Source organism: Caloenas nicobarica, chromosome 14, assembly GCF_036013445.1.
Source record: "Caloenas nicobarica isolate bCalNic1 chromosome 14, bCalNic1.hap1, whole genome shotgun sequence".
Classification (NCBI taxonomy): Eukaryota; Metazoa; Chordata; class Aves; order Columbiformes; family Columbidae; genus Caloenas; species Caloenas nicobarica.
This window is the reverse complement of record NC_088258.1, coordinates 10,826,712-10,854,699: the sequence shown is the minus strand read 5'-3', so window position 1 is coordinate 10,854,699 and position 27,988 is coordinate 10,826,712. Positions and strand designations below refer to the sequence as shown.

General features: G+C 51.3%; 1 protein-coding gene across 1 annotated transcript; it reads right to left on the bottom strand.

Annotated features, from left to right (window-relative positions):
- Positions 1-26,244, bottom strand: TRAP1 (TNF receptor associated protein 1). The gene is made up of 18 exons (XM_065645057.1): positions 26,158-26,244; positions 21,191-21,358; positions 19,685-19,767; positions 19,143-19,283; positions 11,341-11,412; positions 10,467-10,627; positions 9,160-9,269; positions 8,904-8,977; positions 6,256-6,411; positions 5,758-5,878; positions 5,576-5,645; positions 4,280-4,427; positions 3,592-3,777; positions 2,853-2,991; positions 2,271-2,356; positions 1,592-1,737; positions 1,139-1,211; positions 1-868 (listed from the first exon to the last, which is right to left on the bottom strand). Exons 1-18 carry the CDS (start codon positions 26,222-26,224, stop codon positions 767-769), a joined length of 2,103 nt encoding a protein of 700 aa, XP_065501129.1. The 5' UTR covers positions 26,225-26,244; the 3' UTR covers positions 1-766.
- Positions 26,245-27,988: the final 1,744 nt, after the last annotated feature.

The window sequence follows — 27,988 nt, the reverse complement described above, 5'->3', positions numbered from 1 at the left end:
AAGAGTGGAAAGGTCTGGAAAAGACCAGAGGAGTTTATTTATCATAAATACAGATCAGCTAGACATCCAGTTTATCCCACAGAAGAGGCAAAAACCCTGGAGACTCTCTAGAAAGCCACACACTGGAAAGCTGTTTCCCGGTTTCTTCCCTTTCTCCACAGTAAGACCAGGATGAACTCAATTATCCAGCAGCTTGGTGATCTTTTCTGCCGTGGGACTGTAGTGACATGTCCTACCAACAGTATGTGCGTCTGCTAACGGCAGCAATCAATCTCCATGACAGCCAACTCCTCCTGCCTGGTCAGAGGTGGAAGTTTCTTAACAAATTAATTAATTCTGTCAGTGCTTGTTTGGAGCACAATGGTGCACAGGGTCTCAGTGGATGGGGTGGTGTATTCGCACACCTAACTGGCAATCTTGCTGCCAATATCTGTTTTGGTAAAGGCCATTTCTAGAAACAGTATGAAATAAGACTCTTCAGGCCTGCGTCAGAAATTTGGGCATATTGTTTTAGCAGCAACCTCTGGATTTTGTTCCCACTGAGAACACCACACTTTGAACAGGTTGATGACGCATGACCTAATAATTACAACTGGCTCCTCCATGTGCAGTGAGGGTTGGAAGTCCTTGTCATTCTCCCTGGCCCTCTGCCACATGAACCCCTCACTGCACAGCACTTGCAAGCAGATGCTGCAAGAGCTGACAAAGTGACTACACTTAAGAAAAGAGAGATCAGCACAGAGTTCATCCTTCAGTCTTCTGGTGCTCAGTTCTTCTCCAGGATTCTGGTGAGGAGTTCATTCAGCCGGCTCACCATTGGTCTGGGGTCCTCATTCAGTCCTGCTGCTATCATGGCATTTTCATAAATCTGAAAAAGAGAAGAAAGCAGTAAATAAGCAGCAAGTGCAAGCTGGATGAAACCTGGAGGGGAAGTGAATGTCACTCTCCAGGACCTGCATGCTGAGACCAAGCATGTCTTCTAGGCTGTCTGGTAGGAAAACACGTGGACCACAAGTACCAGAAATACCCAGAGCGGGGACCACAGAAGGATGTGATTCCTGCCTGCGACAAGGGCTTCACCCCCGTTCCCTGCCACACGTGGTCTGCAAGCTGGCTCTAGGGAAGACCTGGCTCTCACCTGATCAAGCAACAGCTGGGCCAGATCAGGCTGACTGTCCTTCAGCTCATTAAGCTTCTTAATCAAAGCATGCCTGTTAAGAACAAGAGAGATCAAGACAGAGACTTGGTATTTTTGAACACAATGAGAAATTTATTTCCAGAATGAGTAGCTAAGCTGAGGTGGGACAGAAAAGGTTCTACCTACAGGTCAAAACAGCTCCAACTTCCTTTCCCCTGTTCTGGAGGCTTCTCTCTTCTCTCCTGTTCTGTCCCTGTAACCCCCAAGAACTCAGAGGGCTGGACAGTGTGTGTGGGTGGCTCAGGTCAACTGTGCCATGCAGCCTCACAGATTAAGGCACCATAGCACACACTGCACCTAATGGGGAGAGCTCCGCTAATTGGGAGCCTCTCTGCCACCACCCCAGAAAGACTGTGGTGTCCCAGGCTTAGCACTGGTATTGTTCCCCCTTACCCTGTGTTGATCTCCAGGGTGGGCTGCAGGAGCTGGGCACGTTCCTCTTGGGTCTTGGCCAGCTGCTGCATGCGAAGAAAGTGGCGGGCAGCCCCCATCTCGAGCACAGTGATCATGGCGGGGTGGGTGTCCAGCCGTGTAGTCACCTGTGGCAAAACCAGCAGTCAGTGCTGAGATGGAAAATGCAGATGGCTCAGAGGTGGGGGAGGTTCAAGGACTCAGGGTCTCCTCAGCACGGATCCACACCAAGCCCTGGCACGATTTGTCCTGACCCCACAGGAGCTGCATAAACCAGCAGGAAAGCTGCAGGCTCAAATGGCCCCACTGGTCCACAGGCAGTAGCTCACAGCTGGACCCAAAGCACTCCTTGCCAACAAGCCTTTCTAGTCCACAGGCAAGACACTCACCAGCCTGTTCTTCTGCTAACCTGAGCATGAGCTAGTAAAATGGGTTTGCTCATTACACATTAAGATGTGGTTGTTCTGCTGCCACACTGATTATCGAAATCACAAATGTCAGCATTCATACATCTACAGAGCGCAGGCATGGAGAATGATTTCTCTCAGGCTCCAAATAAAAATCTGTGGCAGCAAATCACCAATCAACCACCATCTTTTTTCCCTAGATTGTTAACTCCCTGGATCTCCTCTACTCAGTTATCCAGGCACAGAATACCTACCTTAACACCAGTGACACGAGAGCCTAAGGCATTTCTCATCCAGGCCAGCAGATCCTCAGACTCTTTCTCTGTCAGACGTTCTGCAGCTGGTAGGGGAAAGAGGGCACACCTGAGCATGCTTTTATGGTGGGCCAATGGACAGTGAGCTTTGCTGCTGAGCTCAGTCCATTTCATACTTCCATTTCTCTGTTCTCTTGGGGAAATGGGAAGGCAGAACCACTCAGCACACACCTACATATATGCCCTCATCCCAGAGCGTGCCATACCCAGAGAGGACAGGCTCATGCCCTGCCAGTGCCTGCCTGCCTCTGTGAGGGCACCAGACGTGTGCGTGTTGTTAAAACTCAAATCAGGGGAACCCCATATATGACAGTCTATCTGTTTAAATTAGCATATCCCTTCAACTTTGATCACACAGGATGAAAGGGATCTGCAAAATCTGCAAGTTGCCTCAGAGCATGAGAATGGCAGGATGGAAAGGAGTGCTCCTGCTTGCACGCTCAGGAGCTGCAGAAGCGCTGGAGGTGACCCCTCGCTGTCTGGCACAGGGCGGCAGTGAGGGCCAGGGGAGCCTCACGATACCTGGGTGGCTCTCTTCAAACTTCTCTTCCTTATAGTGATCAACAACAATGTCTGTCTCCACCGAGATCAGCTTCTTCTTGTCAAACTCCCGAAGGTGCAAGAGTGTCAGCTCATCAAATTGCTCGTAGCAGAACAGGACCTGTGCCAAAAAAAGGGACAATAACACATTGTTTGGGATGTAACAGCATTTCCTCCTTCCCAAGGCAACTCCACACCAAACAGCAAGAACATCACAATGGAAATTAGCAGGTTCAACCCCGTGGTGACTACTGCTCAGGGCCCCAAATGAAAGCAAACCCTTGGAGTGCTTTGTTACCATGGGTGGCAGGTCTGCAGCTGAACAAGTCCTGCTGCCCCATGGAGAGTGAGAACCAGCACCAACTCCAGTCCTGAAAGGGCCACCTGCCTGCAGAGAACACCTGTAACGCCATCACCAGCCCTGCACAGCAGCTCCCAGGCTCCTGCTCTGGGGTTCAGCAAAGGTATTAAACAGATGTCAGAACTAGGTGTCTGCACAAGTCCTAACCTGCCTGCATAGAGCGTGTGACAGGTCCTTCCTGGCCTCACGCTGCGGTAACCAGTCTGAGCAGAGACAGAGGGAGCCTGGGCAAAGACACAGCAGTGACAGGGGTCTATCACAGGTTTCAGTGCCCTGTTCAGCTCCGAGATCCAGGGGAGCCCTGACCACCGATATAGCAGCTCTGGGTGTTCCCATGGCCATGGCACACTGCTCACCCACCTCCATCTCCTTTTTCTTCATGGCCTCAAAGTACGGGGAGTGCTCAGCCAGGTGCCGATTGGGCGCACACAGGTAGTAGATGTTTCTGCTCCCTGCCTTCATGCGGGAGGCGTAGTCGTTCAGGCTGGTCAGCTGGCCCGCGGGCAGGGCGGATGATTCATAACGGAGCAACTTTGCTATGTCCTCCTGGAAGAAAAGTGCTCCTGTGAGCAGAGGGCAGGTGACTACGCTCTACCTGACCATTCCCAGCACCAAGACATCGCCGTGTAGCATGCAGGCCTGTTTGTAGCCCTGCAAAAAGGCTCAGGGGATTCTGAGTCCCTCCTTTCCTGCTCCAGATATTAAGGAGGCAGAAGAGTGACCTAGACAGGATGTAGGTCAAGCTCTCCTGGAAACAGGAATCCAGGCAGAGGACAACAGTAGGGGAAAGCCCTGCTCATGTTGCATCAGGGAGGGCTGACAACAGTGTGGGTACAGAGACTCTGCAGTGTCTCAAATTAAGCGGGAAGCAGCACTCAGTCAGAAAAAGTGAAAGTTAAGGCACTAGAGAACATGTAGGTCTTGTTAGACCCAGGAACACAAGTTATGGGCATATAAGATTCAGAGAAGTGGCAGCCCCCTTGTCCCAGGTCACGGTAGGAGCCAATATTCTTTCCCAACAGCTGCAGTGCTTCAGGACTGCTGGTACCTTGACATCCTGCTCTGCTATCGTGACAATCCCCTCTCTCATGAAAACCCCGTAGTCCTCAAAGAATTTGGCATATTTCTCAGGGTCCTTCTTGCTCTGGTCAATGAAGAACTTGATCACTCTCTTCTGCAAAACATCTCGGAGCTTCCTGCAGCAGGAACAAGCTTTTTAAAGACAGCTGCTAGACTAAGACAAGACATTTTAGGTGAACACCTCTCTCCCTGTCCACTGTCTCCTCTCCCTCATCGCTCTACATCTGTTCTTTGTATCTCAGTGAAGTGCAGGTCTTGAGCTGGAGTGACAGCTGGGGCTGTGGTACAAATGCACTGCTGAAGCTCAAGTCTTCAATAACTCCAGTAACTCAGTGATGCTGCAGTACATATCCAACTGCGCACAGGTTGTCTGTCTCACTCCCACAGCCACCCTTAAACATGGGAAAGAAGCGGCCATGAAAGGGTTACACTTGGAGGAACCCTTTCTGAAGGCCTGAAAAATCCAGGGTGAAGTGACAGGATTAATTCTGATGACTACAGTGAAGCCTGAGCCATTTTACCAGCTGTAGGATACAAAGTTAGCCATCAAACCTAACAAGATGACAGCACCAATGCTAAGGAGTAAGAGCCTACTCTTATCCTTCCCTTCAGTTCCAACAATGGTGGTTGTTTGAGAGGGGACCTGAAGGACTAAAAGTAAGGAAAACCCAAACCTCGACCCAAGGGGTTCTTGGAGGAGACTGGCCTGCTAGCCGTACAGATTGACTGGGCCTCAGCACCACACGAAATCCCCGCTGGCTGGGACTCGGCTTTGACAAGTGAGTATGTGAGCACAGCAGAGCTTTGAAGGAAATCTGGAGACAACAGGCACAAGGTGCTGTTTGAAGATCTACATATCAATAATGGTGACACTAAAGTACGGCCCAGCTTCCTAGTACTGACAGCTGACTTACTGTTGGGTTTTGTTTTCCACGCCACTTGGTGGTGCAGATCAGACACTTTAAACAGCAAATCCACCGTTACTGTTGTAGATCAGAAATACTGAAAGGCAGCCTAGGACATGAGGGACACATACCCAAGCAGCAAGTTGTATGACACAGGACACTGCTCCCACATCTCAAGATGTGACCAGCATGGCTGAGAAAAAACTCACTTTATAGGCTACAGAAATTCAAGGATGGAAATGCTGCAGTTTCCATGCCAGGTCCCTCCAAGCCCCTCTAACTATCCCACAACGTCCCCTCCTCAACCAGCGAGAAGCTGGAAGAGCCTCAGCAGTCCACAGGATCTACCTCTTGCTTACCTGATAAGGGCGCTCTCCTGCAGCAGCTCCCTGCTGAGGTTCAGGGGTATATCCTCACTGTCCACAACCCCTGGAACACAGAGCAACCCCTGAACAGTGAGGCAAACACGAGTGCCAGGCTCAGGAAGGCAGCCCCTCGCCTCACCCCCACAGAAGCTCCACAGCCTGATCCCAGCACACACCTCGAAGAAAACGCAGCCACTTAGGCAGGATGTCTGCAGCTTTGGTTTGGATGAGAATTTTGCGGCTGTAGAGGGCAACACTGGAGCCCATTTCCCTGCTGATGTCAAACATGGATGGTTTCTGCAGGAACAAGAGACAGAAAGGTAACACCAGCACTGTGCAGGGTGCTCAGCTACATGCTGTGCTGCAGCACCTCTGTGGCTGCACCAGCTGACCAGGCCACACTGCAGTATAACAGTGCTGAACCCAGCAAGAGCTGAAATCTTGCCTCTCTTCCTCAGGGACCTACCTGAGCCATCTCCCCACTCCTCCTGTGGCTCAACACCCCCATAACTATCCCATGGCACCCAGCCCACCGCACAGATGCCACACTGGATATTCCTCCTTGCCATTCTGCAGCCATAGCTGCCCCCTTTCCCTAAGGAGCTCTCCTGTTCTCTCCTCTTCTGAGCAACTGGGCAGGTGTCCCACTGTTCCCTGGACAGAAGGGCACGTACTTGCTCGGGCACGTAGAAGATGCTGCGGATGTTGAGGGGAGCGTCGGTCTTGTAGTGCAGGATGTAGCGGGGCTTGTCATAAGCCTGTGCTATGAAGCGGTAGAACTCCTCATGCTGCCACTCGCCAATGTCCTTCGGGTCCAGCATCCAGAGTGCCTGTGGATGAGGAGGAGATGAGTTCCCATCAGCTCTCAAGACCTGTGGCCTCACAGCGCAGGGTTCTTCTTTCAGAGTTACACTTTCCTTCTGAGGCACTGGAGTAAGGAAATATGATTTTTCAAGCATACAAAATCTCTGTGCAGCCCCAGGGCAGTGGAATGTATTATGGTTCAGGCTGTTTATCACAGACTAACAAATTACTGCCCCTCAGCTGATCTCAGGTCACCTCCCACAGAGGTGCTCTTGCCCTGCTACATATCTAAGGCAGCTTTGTTTAGCCCAAAACAAAAGGGATTTGGCTAACATACATCAACTCACACCTGCTGTTGGCCAAGAGCATCCTGGACAGTTACCACAGCTCAGCTGACCGGCAGTAGTGGTCAAGTATCTCAAGGCCTGACCAGCAAGCAAAAGAAAAGCAAAAGTTTAAGTGGGTGGGTCTGTAGCAACCAGCCTGTCTCCCTGATGGAGGTCACCATCCCACCACAATGTCAGCTGAGTGCTGGTGAAGCAACTCCTGCATTGCCAGTTTTCTGCTGATTTGGTTTGGAGCAGTTCAGGAGATGCTTTGTGAACCACTCGGCCACTCCTGCTGCAGGGTCAGAAAGTGCTCCAGCAGTACCGTTTCACACATCAAAATGTGAACTGAAATCCTGACCTCCAGACCACATCCTTCCCCTTGGCCACGCTTTCCACCTGCTGCTGCTCTAAAGCCCCCAGCACTGTCTGGAGCATTCAGCCCAGGCTCACACCCAATTTACATTTTCAGTACTTCAGCACAAGACTGGCATCTAGCAAAGACATGGGAGGTTCTGCCCATTTAACAAGCACTGGGACTCAACCAAGAATCTCCTGTTTCCTGTCAGATAAAGACCACTCACTGCCGCTCTTTTCTACTCAAGCCCTAATGAGTGACAGGAGTGATCACTGGGGGCAATAGAAACATCCAGCCCATCCCTCCAAAGGAATCAGGGTTCTAGCAGCCCTGCCATGCTGCCACACTCCTTAAAGCTTCTTCTGCCCCAAAGCCTTGTTCCACAGGTGGCTTCATAACATTTCCAGCACGCACAAGTGTCCTGGAGGGTTTGCAAGATCACAGGTAGGATTACAGACTTAACTGGGTATGAAGGTGCTTTACAGCAGCTATGGTTGGGTAAAGTGCTGCTTTCCCACAGGTTTACTTGTAGCCACAGTTATCACAGTTAGACCAGAAAAGCCTCTAACTCCACATTGTCAGCTACATGGCAAGCATTCAAGAGCTTATCTAGGAAAATCCATACCAGGGAACTAACTACGTGTCTGTTTACAGTGAACTGATGCTGATGTGTGGAAAAATGCAAAAACAAGATCCTGGATAAAGAAAAGGCCTGAAATGGGAGCATAATGAGAACAACGCTGTTGCTGTATCCCAAGGGAAAAGAGACTTTCTGATAAGAAGATAAAAGTACATGACTCTTATTAAGGGCAGTTCACCCCTTGCTCTAGTACTAGTCTTCTCTAGGGAGTCTGTTCTATTGACTGTCAGGTAGAAAGAGCAAACAGCTGTCTAAATCTATTTCTGGTTTTGTAATTTAAGGAAAACAGCTAGAAAGCCTTTGGAACAAACACTATTATGCAGGAATCCAAATAAATATCAGTGACTAATAACACCAATTACAGAACCTTAGATAAATTAACATGATAAAATATTTAAGTACAGTCTTGAAAGTCTGCGCTTTCGGTGCCACATTCCAGGAAACAAAAACAACATACACACACTCTCTACTTGCTCTCTTAGGTGAAGAAGCTTTAACCAACCAGAAAAAAGGAGATGCTGGAGGAAAAGATTCATAGATTTTTCATTTGTAGATAATTAATTTCACCTAGGTGACTGTTGCAACTGGGCCAAGAACTTCTGACTAAAATGGATCTGGCTGCTATATAACTTTTAGTGGTCAGAACATGCCAGCATCAAGCAGTGCTCAGCTAAGAGCTGAGAAGAAAATCAGGCTGTGAGCTGAGCCATTAAGAAAACCAACCATTCACTGGCACTGCCTACCCCACGCTGAAGGACAGAGAGAATTGCAGCAAGAGGTGTCAGCGCACCAGTGATATGTGCAAACCCTACATCACTAACATTACCTGGCTTAAACAGTTAGAATAAGTATTATAAAGCATTGAAATATCATGATTAAGGGAAGATCCAGAAGATAACTATAAATAGCTATAAATATAATATATAAACTATAAGTAGCTATACCTATGAATAGCTGCTTTGCTAATCTGCATGAATTCTCTCCAACAAATGCAAACAAGCAGTACCAGGCATGACTTCTGACAGATTGTCTCCTTGTGTTCTAATTAACTGATCACTACAGGGTCTGTGATATCCTGGACAATCCTCCCTTGATTTTCAGGAACAAGAGCAGCTTTATGCAGTTTCCCATCTCCAGTGGAGGATCACAGTGGTTCACCTCCACAAGTGACCTGCCTGTAGCCCTTCTGCTCACCTGTAACGTGTTAATTCTTCTCCCGTTGAGATACAGTGGGAAGCTGATGAAGTTGCTGTATTTTGTCACTACCTCTGGAATGGAAATAAGACATAGAGGAGTCATGTTTGTGAAAACAACAGAGTAAGAATTGCTTCAGCAAATGAAAGGTGCTGCAGGAGAGAAAAACTGCTGTAAATTCACCTCCCACTCACAGGTAACCGAGAGACTTCACACAGTCCCTCAGCAGGTAACAGCACCTTCCTCCTCCACTCACCCTTGACTCGGTCTTCATTTGCAAACTCCTTGCAGTCTTCTTTGAGATGTATAATAATCTTAGTCCCAGTTCTGACACCAGATGCTTCTGCAATCTCAAACATCCCTGAACTAGGATTAGAAACAGACCCCATGTCAGTCTGTGCCTCAGATACATCTGTGATGGGACATTAAAATATTTTATTAAACTAAGAGCACACACAACACTTCAGCACCAAGAGGAAAAGGCAAACCATCCTGAATGCTCTCTGTGCCTCTGAGAAGTGCCCCAAAAACATGTGGCTCCCTTCCCTACAGAGACTCCAGACCCAGGACACACTCCTTTGCAAAGACACCACCAGCCTTTACTGAAAAGGAAGCAAACTTCAAACTAACTTCAGGCTGCGTGGGCTCAGCCTTCAGCACCTCTCCTACATTTCCTGCAGTGACCCACCCAGGCTCCTGCCTTCTCCCTTGACAGCTCTGACTGGTTTGTGGGCCCCCACTCGTATCCCCACTGGCGTATGCGGTAACAGGTTACAATGAAAAGCAGCTGTGCCCGTTCTGGATGACCATCCCCACCCTGCTGCTAGGTGAATGCCACATGGGGATCAAACACTGGTGAGAGCACTGACCAGCGGAGGGGCGGCAGCGCCGATGACGGACAAGCGAGCCTTCCAAGCGTATGGCAGTACAGAGCGCAGTGCACAGCAGCATGCCCGCAGCCCGAGACAGGCTGATGTCTCAGTTACAAGATGTTTTTTTAAAAAAATGTGAATAACTTAGTAAATGCTTTATTCCTAGGAGGTTTTATGGAGATGCAGGGCTTTTCACCCTCAGGAGATACAATTTCAACATGGTCCAGCAGTCCACAGCTTTGCCATCGCAGATGTTTGCAACTTCAAGCAAAAAGCAAAGGATAAGTGCAGATCCAACCCACAGAAGATGCGTGCCTCAGAGCCACGGCACTGCACGAGCCCTGCCTGCTGTGGGTGCCCTCGAGCAAACAGCCAGGGGACCAGAGATTAAATTTGTCCCTGCAGTCTGGGGCATTGCTAAGATGACTGCCTGCCAGCAGAGACGGAACAGGAGAGGCAGGTACTCTCTTTGTCCTCAACACACCTGCTTTGACAAAGCCAGTTTGTCCCTGTGGTTTTCACCCTGGCACATTTGGCCACACTTTGTTAGCCTGTATAATCTGAGCAGGATCTAAACCAGAAAGCCTGGTCATGAAAGACAACAGAAGCCCTGTCTTGCTTTGCAGAGCTTTCAGTCCATGCCTGGGCTGGTCACAGCCCCCCACGCTTCAATCCCATGCTGCAGCCTTACCCGTCCGATGACCAGTGGTAGCCTGGGCTCCCCGGCTCTGCAGACTGTGAGAACACCTCCACTTTATCGGCCACCATGAAGGCTGAGTAGAAACCCACTCCAAACTGGCCGATGATTTTACTACTGGCTTCAGCTTGGTTCTGCAGAGCATCTAGAAAAGCCTAGAGGAACAAAGGAGACATAAACCAGTGTGCAGTAAGTTCAGGTACCCCTGGGAGGCTGCAATCCATCCTCCAGCTGGGCTCCTCATGCACTGACCCAGGCCTACGCCAGGTACCGCAGTCCTGGCAGCCCAGCACCCTCGTCCCACGCTTCTGCCATCAGTGTTCTGAGGATGGTGCCCAAGTAAAAGGGTTTCTCCCACAGGGACTGCACCTCTGGAATGGGAGCATTGCTTAGGGCAACACTCACTGCCACTAGCAGTAAAGGCAAACAAGTGAGAGCTCAGTGAGTCAGGAGCACAAAACCTTAAAATGGTGACTCCAGAGAAGAAAAAAAAAAATCAGGTACATATAATATATAAAAACTTGCCAGCACGAGGTGAATTCTGAGCGAGCGTGTGCCCCTCCATAACAATGGCATGGGGAGGAAGGCATTTGCTTTTGGGAGCAAGGGCAGCCAGCTGCAGCAGCTTTACACGCAGGGCCCATTAGCCCTGCCTGGGCACCACAGGCCTCCCACGGCACATGGCAGAGACCATTAAGAGCTAGACGACTCCACAGGTAGGTTTTACCTTCCAGGAGGGGTATAATTTCACAGCTGGGCTGGGGGCCAAGGGACAGAATGGAATGAGAAACTACTGGGAGAACAAAAGCGGCTGTAATTGGAGAAGACCTTCCTACGGGGGGAGAAGGGGTGCCTCATCCCAAGTTACCTTTGAGCCTGATCGAGCAATGGTACCGAGGTTAGAAACCAGCTCTTCCTGGGTCATCCCAATACCTGTGTCCTGAAAAGAAACAGCAATTGCAGCTGAAACGTCAGTAGAGAAGTGCTGCTTTAGCAACCAGCACCTGAGGAACTTCTGCCTCTGACTCCCACTCTCTCCCGGCCAATGGAGCAGTAGATGCAACAGCAGACTTCCAGCTGCACATCGTCAGGACAGCGGGCGCCAAAGGCACACAGCTCCAAGGGACACCCAGCTGCCTTGTTGCTATAAACCACCACAAAGTTGAGAGACTTGAGCCCTTTCTTGAGAGAAAACAAAACCATGCCAAGACAGGCTGGTTGCTACAACCCTCTAAAAATGCACAGGATGACAGTGCTGGAAACAGATCCCAACCCAGGCACAGCCTCACTGTACATGGACAGAGACAGATTCAATTCCTGAACAAGTAGAAAGGGGAATCGAAGAGCAGCGAGAAACAGCCTGTTTCCAATCTGCAGATGGGGAATCGATGCCCTCACACCAGGAATCAGTGGCAGAGCAGTGAATCCCTTAACTCTCAGGTACTGCAGACCCTTGTCTACAAGCACCGCATTCGCTGATCCCCATCTGCTCTGTCTTTTCCTTCTTCCTCTCCCCCTCACATTAAACTCCACAAGACTTGAGTATGAAGATTTCGGTGTCCATGTTCCCGAGAGCTGGGTATTGCGGTGTCTGTGGGAACAGCCCAAGCCCAGCTGGAAGCACAGCACGCCATCCCACCTCACAGTGCTCCGTCCAGGCTCCAGAAGCACACGGCTTGTTGTCTTCCCCACTTTAATCCAGATTTGCGCTCCTGCACGCAGATAAACAACTGCCTGCTGCTAGTGCACACCTCGGGCAGCAGACCCTGCAGCAGCACCATCCAGAAAAGGCTGAAGCAAGCCTCAGACCAGGCTGCAACTTCATTTGTTGCCACAACACATTTGCATGACCCCAAGGAACACAGATAACAGCAAACCCCAGCTAGAAATGGCCATGCTGTCACACAGGACCACAACAAAAATCTTCCCCACCCTGCAGCCCGAGGTATTTTCAGACTTGCTCCACATACATCTTGCATAGAAGCAAGGCGCAGGCTAATTCCCTCCACAATGCCACTTCTGAAAACCAAGTGCTATTCCCTCTCCCACATCCCAGCAGCTTCTCTACCTGACAGAAATACCCGAGAAGCCACTCTGTAAGGTGGCAGCAGCGTGAAAAATCAGCCAAGTGAAAGGCTGTTCTTGTTCACATGAGGAGTCCAGCCCTACCCGAGTACCTGTGAGCGCAGGTATCACAGGAGAGTGCAGCCAGCACATCCAGAGGCGGCCCGACACACTCCCAGTGTTGTTAACACGGGTGGGATTCGGCACGCAGGAGTCAGCAAAACGAGCTACAGAGCAGAACTGGCTGCTGCTTGATGGCTCGGAGGTGAGATGCTGGAATGAATTCTGGCACAGCATGCCTCTACCACCCATGTGGGGCATTTATCTGGCTTATTTGCTAGCAAATTAAGTTAATGTCAGTACACGTTTTTTAGTCTAGTGTTTAACTCCACTGAAGAATCAAGCTGTGGTCAACTTGTGAGGTTACTGAGTGAGGTGCCATGTGGCTAAGACATTTTTCTGCATCTGCAACAAGTCACAGAACAGCAATGCCTTCCCCTTGATTAAATATGGTAAAGCCAGTCAGTGATCCGGGCCGAGACGAGGGATGATGCCCAGTGAGATCTCAACAGTGGGAGATGAAAAGCCAGGAAAAACAAACAGAGTATGGCAAAATCTCAGGAATCTGACATGGTCCCTTCCCCCAGGGAAGAAAAAGCCAGAAAGAAAAGTTTTCAGCATCTGGTTCAGGTTTTGTTCATGCCAGACCCTGTTAACTCCTCTGATCCATTCCTATTTATAGCACAGCATGTCATTCCCAAATTCCAGTATGTTAAAAAAATACATCCCCACCTCGTGAATTTATTTAGCTATTGAATTCCAAACTCCCTGCCAAACTTATTGCAAAAAGCTTAATGACAATTCCTGGAGACGGGTTCGATGGTGGTGAATTGCAATGAACAAAGAGAGCATGGCCCAAAACGCTCTGCTCCCCTGACGGTGCTGAGCTGCTGACAGGGAAAGCGGAAAGCGTTTTTAGGTGGCTGGCCAGAGATCCTGGCAAAGCAGACATTTCCTACGGCAGGAAAACACCTGGGCGGATGACGATGAAAACACCATCACAATTCAAAACGCTCTTGCCGCGTACGCGTTTCCTGCGGCCGCCCTTCCACTGCTGCTGGGCTGCCTGCGCCAGATGGGGCTGCTCAGGGAACAGGGAGCGAAGTGGCGGCGGAGAGGTGGGAGCTCGGCTTCTGCAGGGCAGGGCCTCTTCAGCCGTGGGAAGCGAAGGAACCTGCCCGCGAACAGCCTGCCTCGGGCTGGGCCACACAAGTGCTGGCAGCGTTAGCTCCAAGGAAGGAGCTGGTGGGACATGCACGGCCCTTCTCGCATGGCTCCGTGCTGCACAGGCTGCTGCTCGGCCTCTGGCATCTTCGCCAGGAACCACGTCATCACGCAACCCTCTGCAAACACTTGCTACCTGCAATTGGCCAAGCACAAATGCAAGGACCGCCGTTGCTCCACCATCAATATCGCCACTTTTCTGCCCCTGCAGACAGTTTCAAGCCCCCCCTTCAGTCTGCAAAAAAAGTTTTATCAGGCTGAAAACAGCCACAGCAAAGTTATTTGTAAAAGCACTAAGCAAATTGTACACAGGGCTGCCAAAATTACAAGACATGAGGGATACGTTCAGAGTTTGAAGTGCCACGTGCTTCTCCACAGCTTGGAGAAACGAACCACTGTATACCATGAAACACAGTTCAGTGGACTGACACTTCATTAGCTGAAGGTTAATTACAGAAGCCCTTCTGTTACTCAGCAGAACAACAATATACTTGCCCAGTTGAATTTCCCTTCTGGGACTTCTTAGGGTGCAAAGTAAACAGCCTTCCCCTGAACCATCTGCTCTACACCCTGTCCCTCTGCCAGACAACTCAACAGGCTACAGACCTTCACCTCACCTTCCGAGGGACCATGAAGAGCACTATGGACACACTTGTTGAACTACACCTCAAAACTAAGTAACATTTCCCCTGAAGAGACAGAAGACAAACTTCAATTTTAGCGTCTTTTTGTGTGTGTGGCAACCTCCCAGATACAAAAGCTACGGTTGAACTGCTCGGGACCTTTGTGCTTCCTCTGCACTTTGCTCTAACCTTTGTGGAGCGGGTGCTGGACATTCGCAAACAGTGACTGTTTTGTGTAACGACGGCTGGATAACTGCCGGGCACACAGTACCTCCGGGCTCCCAGCGTGAAATCCTCTGTGCTTGCTCCGCAGCCCTGTGTACCCCTGTCTTCCTTGGCAGAGGGGTAATGGAACATCTTTGGCCCCACTGTCTGTCTCATCAGTCAGTCCACAGCTCTGGTATTCCTCTCATACTTTTTGGTAAAGCAGAAACAAACTGCATATAATTACAGCAACAAATCTAGCTTACATCAACAAATTAGCTAGGCTCTTGTTTACCAGCAAAACTAAGCAATGTAACATCTTTGCTCATTACCCAAGTCCAATTTAAGGTATTGCAGAGTCTCGTTAAACCAAGCAATTCGTTAACTAACCATTAACTGCTGCCTTTGCCATGGCTGTATCTGAAAGAATGCTTGCAGTTAGAGGTACATGTCTGAGCTACTGTGCCTTTCATTTTGCTTTGTTGCAAAATGAACACTTGAAACACATTTCAGTGCAAAATCTCAACAGGGCATCAGAAGAACACTGACGACATTATAAAATAAAGACATGCTGCTTTCATCAACTAATAAGGTAATAAAACCCCAAAATGTCTGTTTAGCAAGCGTCTCCCCTTATTTAAATATCCTGCTCAAAGAGACTTAAAATTCCTAAGACCAGGAGAGCAGCCACACCGGAGCAGCGTTCTGGTTTAGAACCAATACAGCACCTGCAGCAGCCACGAGTGGAAGAAAAGGCACAAAAAAATGATGCATACATATACAAGGTAATCCTGGCCTAGTACGTAGAAGGTGTGCAAAGCAGAGAGCCTGAGGTTTCCTTTCCAATACCTCATGTTAATTTTCAACAATGCTGAGCATTGCTACAGGCTCAGCCTCCACCCATCCAGGTCTAAATACCTGCTGTTTAGAAACTTATTTCCTTTTATCCACTTGGAATTTCCCATTTTTAAATGTGACATGCTCTTATTCTGGCATGAAGGGGAAGAAAAGATTCCGCACTTCCTTCCCTAGGCCGCAGGTTATTTGAGATGCATTTATATTTCTGGTTCCCTGGCTTATTTGTTAATGGTGATGCAACAACTGGAAGCTCTAACCCACCCCTGCAAGCAGCAGCACATTCATGTAAGCTTAATTCCACCTAAGGCTTGTCCAAGTACAGACAGCTTTACTCCTCCATCTCCACCTGCACTGTTGTCCACCTCCTGCTCCCTCCAGCCGGTGGCAGAGGATGCGGCAGCGCTGCCCACAGCTGAGGATGCCACCCTGTCCCTGCTGCAGCCCCGCAGCCGGGACACGGCCCCGCGGGAGGGGGACCAGCTCCCCACTTGCACGAAGCTTTGTTGGACGTGTGGGTGCACCTGCTCTAAACTGCTAATGCCCAAACATCCCAGTTCCTTATTGAAGACTCACGACAGCCCACATGTCTGCAAGTCCTTGTTGCAGAGTGTTTATAACTCCTAAGCCAGGAGAGATCTGCTCAGTGATACAGGGAGCTGTTGCAGGGAGGAGTGGTGTTTGCAGTCATTTTAACTCCTCCCAAACACAGCAAACTTGTTATTTTGTGGCTTCACAGACGCTGATTTTGGATGACTGCAACAGTGAGAAGAAAGCCCAGCAAAGAGAACTGTGCAGCCCAAGCTCTGGCAGCAATCACGCTGCTTACCTGCATTCAAACAGCAGTCACACTCCCTCACCCAACAGCAGCAGCTATTAGCTCTGCAAACATTTCCATTTCCTCTAAAAGGCTAGCACTCTCCTAGCCCTAAATTAAGCATCCGCAACAAGCACGGCTCCATCCCTGAGCTCATACAGAGGGTGACCACCAGACACAGCAGCACGGCAGAGCTGCGTAGCAGCAACACCGACCGCGACAGAGCCAAGTGCCGGCCGTGGGGAGCCCCACGCGGGTGTTGAAGGAGAGTTCTGTGGTCGCAGGGCTTTGGGATCTGTAAAGGGTTCTCTGTTCCCACCTCAACGGGTCCAAAAACATGTCTGTAAAGCCTTAGCACGCAGAACTGCAGAGCTCTGCAGATCTGTCCTCATTGAAAACACAGCCCTGACATTTTCAAGTGGATTTTGTTAAGAGATCTGGCCTCGCAGGCTGTGGCTGCTACCAGATGGAGCTGTCCTAGAAACAGAACGAGACAGTTTTCAAAGGGGTGGAGGAAACGGCAGAATTTGCTAAAACAACAGGACTTCGATGAAGGAACTGAGGTGGTGTAATCCAGTGGACTAGACAGTGCACGTTTCCCCCTTAGCAGATACAACACTTGGCAATGCTTAGGTAGGATACCCCCGAATGAGGACATCACATTAAAATTCTGGATCTTACTATGCTTACAACTGAAATTCAGCGCTGGCAGAGAAGTAAACAGAACTGCAGTCACTTAACAGAGGCAAACGTAGTCCTTTACTGGAACTTGATAATCCCCTCCAGAAACACGCCTGCAACAGAGGCCATCGCACATTACAGACCTGCCTTCTCTCAGCTGGTGAGACACAAAGAGATGCTACAGGGCTTGGAAGGGGCGGGGAGAGATCCAGAAGATCCAGGGGCCAAGAGCAGCGTGAATATCTGAGGACAAGAACCTAGAGGTCAGTGTCAGACAACAGGACCCTTCTAGAAAAAACTGGGATGACTGTTGCTGCAGACCACAGGAGTGACCCACTGCTTCTGTTCTGGTGAGTCCTAGCGAGTATAGAAAACAAAACAGCGACTAAGCGGCAGGCTCATCTCTGCATCAATCCTTGCAGGCAAGATTTTTTGCATCTTTGCATTCCTGAAAGGTACGGAAATGTTTAGAATGAGGTTTGTTCAAAGTAATCGTTATATACAGCGTGTTTCTTCAAGAGGTTATAAATAAACCCTTCACTGGAGGTAAGGAGCTTTAGGCACTACTGAGAAGGCAAACCTATTAAAAGGGATTGGAGTAGCGCTGTTCTCTCTCCCTTCTCAGAGTGCAGTATTGCTGCAGTTAAAAGCCTCCTACTTAAGACTCATTTAGTCGCATTAGAGATGCAGAGGCAGCCAGGTAGGGGGTTATAAAAAGACAAATCCCTAACACATCTAATTGGGTGTGACGTCAGATGCACCCTGTCTGCAATGTGGGCAAATAGGTCTCTCAACCAAGCTGCCAAAGGGGACAGCTGCCACAGTTACAGGACACGAGCTGTACTAATGTCTTGATGGAGTGAGAGGCTACGTGTCCACCATGATCTCAGAAGGGAAAGATGAGAGCAAGATAGGAATGACACTCTACTTGGGGCTAAATGAGAGCTCATTAAAGAATCGGGTGTTACACAGCAGCCAGAAAAATGCAATAGTCAGGTGTGAGAGGAATAGCAAAGCCTCTGCATTATGGTTTTAGAATCTTTGGCTTGATGATTGTGTTGCCCACTGACGACCACTAACTTCCCCATGGCAACCACAGCTGCCTGTTCGGCAGAGGAACAGGAATGTAAAATAACTGAGCAGCCTCCAACAGCAAGTGCTTTTGTCCCACGTGAAAAACATCAGACCACATGCTTCGTCTGTGCCACATCTCCCCTGGACTTGGCGATGGTCAGCCTTCACTCACACACTGCTGTCCGCATCATTCTCCGCTCTCCTGAGAACAGTCCACAGCTACACTCTGACAGCTGACGCTGGTTCACGAGGAAAGTCACCAGTTGCCTTCTTTGCATTAAGAACTTTGCAAAGAAAGCACCAAAACTAACCCTCAGCCTTCCACCCTGGACAACAGCCACAAACAAGAGCACAGAGAGAAGGACCAGCTCCACCTTCCCTCCCCACACTGAGGCCCACAGGTGAGCACGCTTACACCCATCGCCCCCCTCCTGCTAAGCATTTTGTCACCAGTAGGGAACAATCAAAACCGGGGCTGCAGAAAGGAGGATGGATGAGTGCTCTGGCACTGCTGCAATCTATAGTCCCACCTGTATGTCAGGGCAGAACCTCAGCATCAGCTGGACTTGGCCTGTCCTGGAGCAGGAGGAGATAGAGACAATCAGCAATGGGAGGTTCTTCTCACCACTCAACATCTCCTAGCAACTGAGGTGAGAGGGAGGGTCTGTGAGCTACCACGTAACACCTCAGGCAGCGACAGAATTCCTTCCAAAAGGCCAGGATGAAACGAGACTCATAACTTCTCCACTAGTGACAAATGCACATACAACCTGGAAAGTGCACCAGATAAGGTACTGGGAGAAAAGCTACTGGTAGTTCCCAAGGAGGAAGGAGCAGCGGATTTTCCAATTGAGACAAGTGGGACGCAGATAAATTGGTGGTTTCTCATAAAATCCTGAGGTTACAGCCTTGTGAACCAGAGTCCAGCTGAGGACAGAACACTTCTCCAAGCAGGCTTGGGAACCCATGGAACTGCTCTGCCACTCAGCTCCCACCGATCCTTCAGGGGACAAAGGCCAGTGATGCGAGAGCAGGGAGTAACGCTCTCCCGTTACCAAAGGGAGGTACCTGGATCGTGATGGTTCCCTTTCCACTGTCTGTCTGCAGATGGATCTCCATCTCTGGCAAGGCCTTCCCTTCTGCCATCAGCCGATGACGCAGTTTCTCCAGCGCATCGCTGCCATTGGAGATCAGCTCCCGGATAAATACCTGGGGACGAGACACAATCCGACTCTGCAGCCTGGCCTTGGCCACTGCCCGGGACTCCCAGAGACCTGGGAACTCATTGCCTGCTCACAAAATAATTCCCAGCATGACAGAGGAACTGTGTTTCCCCATTATCTGCCAGAACAGTTTGTCTGAACTCAAATGAAAGTGCAGAGGCTCTGAGGCTCACAGAGTTGCCTGGCCATGCTTACAAATTGTTTTGAAAACACATTTTCAAGGTGTCTTTAAGAAAACTGCATTCAAGAAAGTGCAGCATGTGAAAAGCACAGGACTTGCTGGGAACTGAGCAGGTATTCTCCCAGCTCAACTGTTTTGGATGTACCCTTAACACAGACAGGGCTTTGCCAACAGAAAAATCTACCAGCAACAAGTGGGTGCCTTACCTCCTTCTCTGAGTACAAGGAACGGGCAACGATGTCCAGCAGTTTCTTTGTTTCAGCCTGAAACTCATGTTTAGAGGCTGCCCCTAGAATAAAATCACAAACACAGCTTTAAGGCGCTTCACCAGGGTCTTCTTGGGAAGGAAGGCAAAATTGCAGTCTTACCACATGCTTCAGCTTCCCAGGAGCAAAAGCATGAAGCAGGATGGGGCACAGGTAGCTGTGGCCTCCAACAAGATGACAAGAAAGGTGTTGTTTACACACCCTATGAGGCAGCACGCTTTGCCAAGCAGACACTCGGCTTCTGCACCTCAACTCCTTGCACATGAACCTCAAGGCAGTCAAAGCTCGCACTACCTGCAAATTGGTGACCAAATCTGGGCTGCAGAGCAATCAGTAAACGAGAAGTGAAAGCTGATTCCCCTTGCTCCTAATGCGTGGCTCCATGCAATCCCCAACCGCTCTCTCAAGTGCCTCCTGTGGTTTATAGCCTGCCTCCCATACTCTTCCTTGACTTGATTTTCAAGGGAACGCTCTGCAGATGCACTGCTCCACGAGCTGCTAGAGCCAAGTAGCATTTCTCATGCCTAAACGATACACAGAACCTTAAGCAGAAAAAGGCAGATTCTCAAATGTCTCTGTGGAGCAGGCAAGGCAGTGCATATGTATGTCCACCTATGGAGGTAGATAACTGTGCCCAGAAAAAGAACTTTCCTCAGAAAGAATACTACTACAAAACATCTCAGCTGAAAGACCATCATTGGCCTTTTAAAAACAGCATTTCTCCTGCTAGAGGCATGAGAGAGATCTGAAGCAACACGGGGAAAGCCACGGGTCACACATCACCTCTGCCATGCCTGGCTGGTGAAGACCAGCGCTCCCCAGGGAGAGGGCAAGCCAGGGTGCGGGCAGCAGCGCGCCACCCCCACTGCGGCCTTCACAGCCTGGCAGCCTCAAAAGTACCTGCCAGAGAAACCATGGGAGCACGGAATTAAGATGCTAATTCTGTGCTTGAGTAACTCATGTGACTTTGCTTTAAAGCACCCAGAGATGTGTAAAGCAATTAATTCTGACTAAAAGGTTGACACCAGGATTAGACCCCCACAATCCACAGCAAAGACATGGGCAGGCAAAGCTTGCTTCTGGGACAAAAAGTCTCTTTTTAGGCAAATTCTAGTGCCTGTGGAGCCTCTACACATATGCACAACCGTCAATTGCCTGGCTAAGCCCACAGATGCAAATTCTTCCTACAGTCTTGATGGCCTCATTTCTCAGTAAAAGCCATTCTGATTTACACATTCTAGTTTTAGGGACATGATGGTGCAATTCAGGTTCAGACTCTACTCTGCCAGCTCGGATGTGATGACCAATACCTGCAGCTCCTCCAGAAGCAGCAGCACTACCACAGAGCGCTCACCCTCACGGTCAGGGCACGGCTGCACCCGAGCTCATCCCAGGTCAGCCCGCACCCCAAGAGAGCTCCCACGAGACATTTGTGTTTGCGCCCACCTTTCACGTTCTCCGTGTTGCTGATGATGGTGTGCAGGGGCTCTTCTTCCTTGCTCTCCGCTGTCTGCGTGCTGTACATCCGGAAAGCAGAAATGCTGGTGGCAGAAACATTGTACCGGAGGCTCCAATGACGGGGTATTTGTCTTTGGAGACATGCTGCTCCTTTTGCTAGAAGACACAGTTAAAAATATTTCAGTATAAATCACAAGTATCAGCAGCAACACTCTTCAAAGGTCCCATTTAAGCAATCCCATGGGGAGTTACGTTGTCTGAGCATGACTGAAGTTCCCTCGCAATCCAAAACCCACCGCTTCTCTCCAGCGTTGCCTTCACTGCATCAGAAGGGCAAGGTGCCACTTTAGACTGTCTCTGCTGAATCAAAATTCTAGCCAGAAGACGACAATTAGTAGCTTTCACAATGAATTAACTGGTGAGGATAAGGCAGTCTGCAGCTTTCATTGCTGTTACCTGGCCAAGCTGAAGACAACGGGGAACACTTCAACTCCACATTACTGCCAGAGAAAACGTGAAACGCCAGTGCAAGCCAGGCAGCCTGCAGCTCCGGGAGATGCCTCTGCTGCACATGCAGATTCTCCAGGTGCTGCACTAACACCTACATCTAGGACCAAAATCTATCTCCTCCTGCTCACTTTCATCCCACCGACAGGAATCAGCTCCTTTACAAGCAGCTCACTCTCATATCTAAGAACAACTTCAGCCAGCCCTGTTTGGCCTTTTATCAGCCAGCTGAACAGCTACTTTATGGCAATAAATATTTGGCCTTTGCCTGTTTGAGTACAATTAACACAGCACAGGGAGCACACCTTCCAACAAAGCCAGCAACAAAGCCGCTGGTCAGCAATCAGTGGGGAAAATGAGAGACAAGTCAGGAAACAGCACAATCCCCATTAAGGACTGGGATTCCCAGTTCTCCTTCCATTCATTGTTCCCAGGTGAACCGAACAGTCTTCTCTCTGTTGGGGGATGAAAAAAAGACAAACCCAGCCAACAAAAGGACCGTTTACAGCACTACAGAGCTCTGTCCAAAGCCAGTTACTTGGTGTGATTTCTGAAGTACAGCAGGAACGGACTGTGCTAGAGTAGGAGCCTGGAGGGCTCTGAACATGAGCTGTGCTGGGGGCAGGTGGTCACTTGGCCTTCCCAAGCCCTGACCACAAACATAAACGGACGGGGAGTTTTGGGAGGCAGAGAAGCGACTAGGATGACCAGGGAGAACCTGGATACGCAGCAAACGTGGCTAGAAGCAGTGACAAGCCCAGGTTTTTCTTACAACTTGCTCTGTGCTTGCAGGCTGTTTCACCAAGCAAGGAAAGGAGGAAAATCCTACACCCCAGGCTTGCAAGAGGCACATCTTCAAGGCGTCTTTTCTTCAGGTGAATGGGTACAAAACCACCCAAGACTGAGCTGAGAACCACTGGCATGGTCAGAGTCCCTGCAGTGCACCTGTGACCTCCCTGAAAACTGCTGCTTTGGCCGTCACAGCCCTCCAGTCCCGCTGACAAGCTGGCAGAGCCCAGCTCCCTCCTGAACCTTCCTCCCCCTCGTCACAGCCCTTGAGTGATCTCGGCATCCCAGCCCTTTCACTAATACCCTTCGTTGTCCTCCGGCTCATCTTGGGAGGTCTCAAGCTCCCTTCCCAAGCGCTTTGCAAACCTCCTGCCCACCTTAGCAGGTACTACAGCCAGGGCAGTCATTGAGAGTAGGTTTTGCTGCTCTGGATCTGGCTGGGCTCTCACTCATTCCAGATCAGGTGAACCCAAACCCCTGAGCCTTAACAGCGCTTCTGGGTCCTGCACCTCATCCCCAAGAGCTGATCAAGGAGGCTGTCAGTCCTTGTTCTTCCTCCTCCCTCACAGAAAGCTTTCAATCAGGATGCGCTTCTCCAGCCAGAAGTTTGAATTACTCCCCTGCCCTTAAAGAGCCCACAAGTAGTTCTTAATGCATCTTAACACCTCCTACACACATAACTGTTCGCTCTCTGCATCACAAACAGTTCTGCTTTATCACAGGACATGTTCTTCATCTTTCATTTCACTGCCGTTGTTGGGCTCATTTGAGAAAGCAACAGAGAAAACAGCCCGGGTGACTGAAGTGGAAAGCAGCAGAGAACTCGCCATGTGACTGTTCAGCCCATCAAGCTTCAGAGAGAAAGGGCCTCCGTCAGCCCAGAGTTTACATATTTTATGCTCATTTTATGCTAGATGGGGTAGGATACTCTGAAAAATCTGCACTTGTACATACACGTGCACACACATTTCCCAGCTAGCAGAAATAAAAGGGAATGTTGCTCCCTCCCTGACTCCGGGATCCAGAAGAGCAGCAGACCAGCAGCAGCTCCGTGCTAACCGTAAGGCCACTTCTGTCACCAGATCTCCAGGCAGCAGAGCCCCAGAGCCAAAAAACAGGCCACCTGCCCTCCCAGCCCATAAACGTTAGCTGACTCTAGAAACTAGAACTACTTATAGTTCATGTATTCACATATTTTGCCTCCCTGCCTCTAAAGCACAACAATAAATCACCACCGATCAATTCGAACGTGATTTCAGGATTTGTGTAATGTTTGGTCTTATCATTCTTTATTAGCAGCCCTTCCTGTGCCAGCTGGAGACAAGCTTATTAAATGCAAGCTGCAGCATCTTCAGACCATTTGTCTCTTGCAGAGCCCTTGCCTGGGCAGCAGAGGAAAGGCTCCCAGCAATTCTGGATATAAACCCACAGTTATCAGCACGTGAAAGCTGTTGAGAAACTATCTGCTGAGTTAACAGGGTAAAGTGATGCTCAGAATGAGCCCAAGAAACAAATTCCTAAGACCAAGAGACAAGGAAGGAATGGCTCTTGCTCCAGTTGAGCACTGTGATGTGCTCAGGCAAATCAGGTCTTTTTATATCAAGTTAATCAAATGCTGAGCTTTATCACAATCCACATACCTTTCTATCTGCATCACCGCCCCACCTGCACCGTAAAAGACAGCAGACACCCAAATTATTCTCTAGCTTCCCGTTCTCTGTGAATTCTGAGTGATCCTGTACGTACGGCCCGCGAGTGGCCTTGCACACGGGGAGGATGCAGCAGAAAAGAGAAAGACCCTCCGTCTCGGGCTCCTTTCAACCCAGGCACCAGGATGCCTCAGTGATTCCTGAACCCACCCAACCCCCAGGAAACACGAGTTGTTCTGGGAAATGGACTGCAGTGAGCATCTAGCCAACCGGAACGCCAGTCAGAAATTTAGGGTGGAAATCGAGCACAAAGCAGTACGCAGCTCAAAACAAAGAGGAGAATTTAGGTCAGCAGAAATTAACATAATAGCTGGACTGCTGTGCAGTCGCAAGCCTGAGGATGCTCTTGCAAAGAAGAGCACTAGCAATGAGAGCTTCCAGCTCACATCTCATTAGAAAGGACTCTCTAGCTGGGCACGAAACCCCGTGTAGATCTAGGCAGAAGAGAGTCCCTTCCTGATCCCCTTACACCAACGCACCTCTCGAAAAACTCTGCACCAGTTTCAGCCTTCAGCAATCTGAGAACCAAGAAAAAAAGCTGCCAGCTCTGCGTGGCTGAAGGGGAGGGACGGCTGTCCCGGCAGCCAGGGATCCCCACTGCGTCCAGGTGGAACGACACCACCTCCTGCTCCTCCTCTTCACTTCCACCCCATGCAGCTTCTGCCCACTTTTTATTTTCCCCCCTGAATGACAGGTTAAGGAATAAAACTCTGGCTCTGCTGGAGTACACCTAACCCGAGGGAGGCACGCGGTGTTTTTCTCAGAAGCAAACGCTAACAAGCCACTGGGGATTTCCGTGGTGGAAGAACTGAATTGCCCAGAAACACCGAAGTGGCACTTGATGGCACAATAAATCTATCAATCTCCCCCTGATAGCGACCCTATTTGTCATGCGATTTCCTCCGTCACGTTTTCTCTTCGTAACCCACAGGGAAACCACAGACCGCACTGACAACTTACAAATCTGTCAGTTAGGAGCCAGAGGACAGATAAGGAAATACTGAGCACAGCACGGGCTGCTCACAGCTGGGACAAGACGTGCAGGAAGCTTCTCGCCACGCTTCGGTCAATGACAATTCACACGCGTGTCCCAGACCTGCACGCTTTGGCCTCGCCAAGACAACACATCCCGGAGCCGAGACCTCAGAGTTTGGATTTTCTCAGCCCTCCATCCCGCCAAGGACCCTAGGGTGAAATCCTGAGTGGGAAACACACACGCTTCAGGGTGACCTCTCAGGTTATCGTGTACGAGAACAGCAGGAGAACAGAAACGCCACCGCCTTCCACTCCCTTTCCAGCACCCAGCTGACCTGGACACGCTGTATGCTCCATATGCGCCAGCAGGTGAATGTGGACATGCTATATGCCCTACATGAGCAAGCAGATGAACCCGGACATGTTACACAATCTATAGGGGCCAGGAAGTGCCCCTGGACATGTTATACAGCCTGTACGAGCCAGCAGATGAACCTGGATGTGCTCTATGCCCAGACGAGCCAGGGAGCGAACCCAAACACGCCGCATGCCCCGGACACGCTATAGAGCCAGCGGACACGGAGCAGCGGGACAGCGGGACAGCGGCACGACCGGCAGAACCCGCCGCCCCGCACCAGGGCCGGGCGTTCGCAGCCGCCGCTCACCGGGAGCCGCTGCGGGGCGGCACCACGGCCCTCAGCGCCCGCGGGGAACGGGCTGCGGCTGAGCGCACCGGGAGCCGCGTCGCCTCCGTGTGCACACACGGGCCCGGGGCGGGGGCCCGACGCTCGGGGGCGAGAGCAGCCCCGGGGAGGCGAAGGAGCGCGGCAGCCGGCGGCGCTACCGGCCGGGCCGCGGGCCAGCAGCCGGCCCCTCAGCCCGGCGGGGCCCCGCCCCCGCCTGCCGAAGCTCCGCGCAGGCTCCCGGCCGCCCGGCAGCGGAGGGTGACGGCGCGGCCGGGCCGCCCCAGCTCACCTGCGGGCCTGGCCCCGGGGCGCAGCAGCAGCGCCAGGCACCGCCCCCGCCGCCACGCCGCCGCCATGCCGCGCTCCCGCCTCTCCGCTCCGCCGCCGGCGCCTGCCGATGGCGTCACGGGGCGGGGCGTTCGGCCGGCCCATGACGCGGGGCACTGACGTCACGCTCGGCCCGCCGCAGGCCCGGCCCCGCTGCCGCCCGGCAGCACCGCCCGACGGCCCGGCCGCGTGGCGGGAGCGCAGCCGCGGCCCCGCCCGGCACCGCGCGGCCTTTTCCCGCCCGTGCGGTGGCTTTTCCCCTTCCCGCCGGTCTCTACCTGCAGACAACACCCGCCGCCGGGGGAGCCCCCGCGGGTTTGGCGCCGCCCGAGCTCCTCCGGTGAAGCCGCGTCCCTCAGCGCCGGCCCGCGGCCCCGCCAGGCCGAGCCCCGCCAGGCCCGGCTCGGCTCGGCCCGGCTCGGCCCGGCCCGGCTCGGCTCGGCCCGGCCCGGCCCCACTTGCGCGTGAGCCGAGCAGACCCCAGCCCGTGCCAAAGGCTCTTTCTGCCGGGGCTTCAGGGCTCTCCTCCATCTTGCAACACAGGTTGTAACTGTGGACACCAAGCCCAGGACCCCGCTTCCACACCTCTCCCGATGGTTAAAACTCGTTCCGTGTGCCTTCTACCCTGACACTCCTTAGCAACGGGACGCCAGACACAGGTTACAAAAGCAGCCGCCTCCACACGGACACCCACGAGGGAACCTCGCTGTCACCGCACCGGGGTCGCTGCAGGGACACGTGTCACAGGACAGGTCGCAGCAGGAGCTCCGTGCAACCACATCTCTGACAGCTTCCCCGTGGAGGGCTGAGGAAAGGCCGTGCCCTCAGGGAGCCTCCACGTGCCGCTTCGGGCAGGCTCCCCTGCGCGACTTTGGGCAAACTGCTTAATGTGTCATTTTCCCATTCCTCTGAAATTCCTCTTCTCTTGGGGCTGCTGTCAGTGTAGACTGAGACCCAAAGGGCTGAGGTATTGGAGAAAGGCTTTGGATGGGGTGGGGCTGAGAGAGGAAATAAACCGCTCCACAGAGAGCTGAATTTAAAATGTGCGTGAGAGCAGAGCCTGGCCTCAACGAACACCACAGCTAAAAATAAAAGATCCAGCAGGTCTCCTTTCACGAGCACTAACCACTTCCAGACAGGAGGCAAGGGCCTTCAGGAGGGAGCTGTGACCGTCCAACAGCGGCGGCTTTGTGATTCCCAGGCGCAGGGCAGCTCGCTGGAAAAGCTGCACGTGCAACTCACTTGTGCTCGCAAATTATCTTTGGGGCTATGCTAACCTGCATGTTGTTTTGGAGGTTTGCTTCCAAGAAACGCTTGTACGCAGTGCGGTTCGTGTGGTGCTGGATGTTACAGATCAGGTGCAACAAACCCAGTGCGAGCCTTTGCATCACTGCAGCACCCTTCTGCAGGCTGCGTGTCCACCTGGCACCAACCCCGGCCCCTCGAGATTCCCTCTGCTGCAGCCAGAAACAAAGTGACTTCTGAGCCTGTTTCAAACGCTTCCCTCCTCCTGCTGCGTTGATTACTGCCCCCAGCTGACCTCACAGCACTCCTGAGCAGTGCTCTGCCACGACACTGTACCGGAGCTCTTGTACCTGCCCTGAAACACCCAAGTCCTCCTCCTGCCTCCCCTTGCACTGCATCACCCTCCTGCTTTGGGTCTGCTTGGACCACTTAGCCGTGAAGTGTATTCCCACAAGGAGGGCTGGAGGAAGGCAGAAGACGTGGTACAGGTCCTCTCCTCTGTTCTGGCTTATTTTGATTATCCAGTGGTTGGCACCGACTGTCTTCAA

What these genes read in the sequence shown, in the direction of transcription:
- TRAP1 (XM_065645057.1), bottom strand. Translation starts at nt 26,224, where the DNA reads ATGGCGGCGGCGTGGCGGCGGGGGCGGTGCCTGGCGCTGCTGCTGCGC. An exon ending in CCTTGTACTCAGAGAAGGAG is followed by an intron (nt 19,284 to 19,684) that starts GTAAGGCACCCA and finishes TCTCGTCCCCAG; the next exon opens with GTATTTATCCGGGAGCTGAT. An exon ending in CCCAGCTGTTGCTTGATCAG is followed by an intron (nt 869 to 1,138) that starts GTGAGAGCCAGG and finishes TCTCTTTTTCAG; the next exon opens with ATTTATGAAAATGCCATGAT.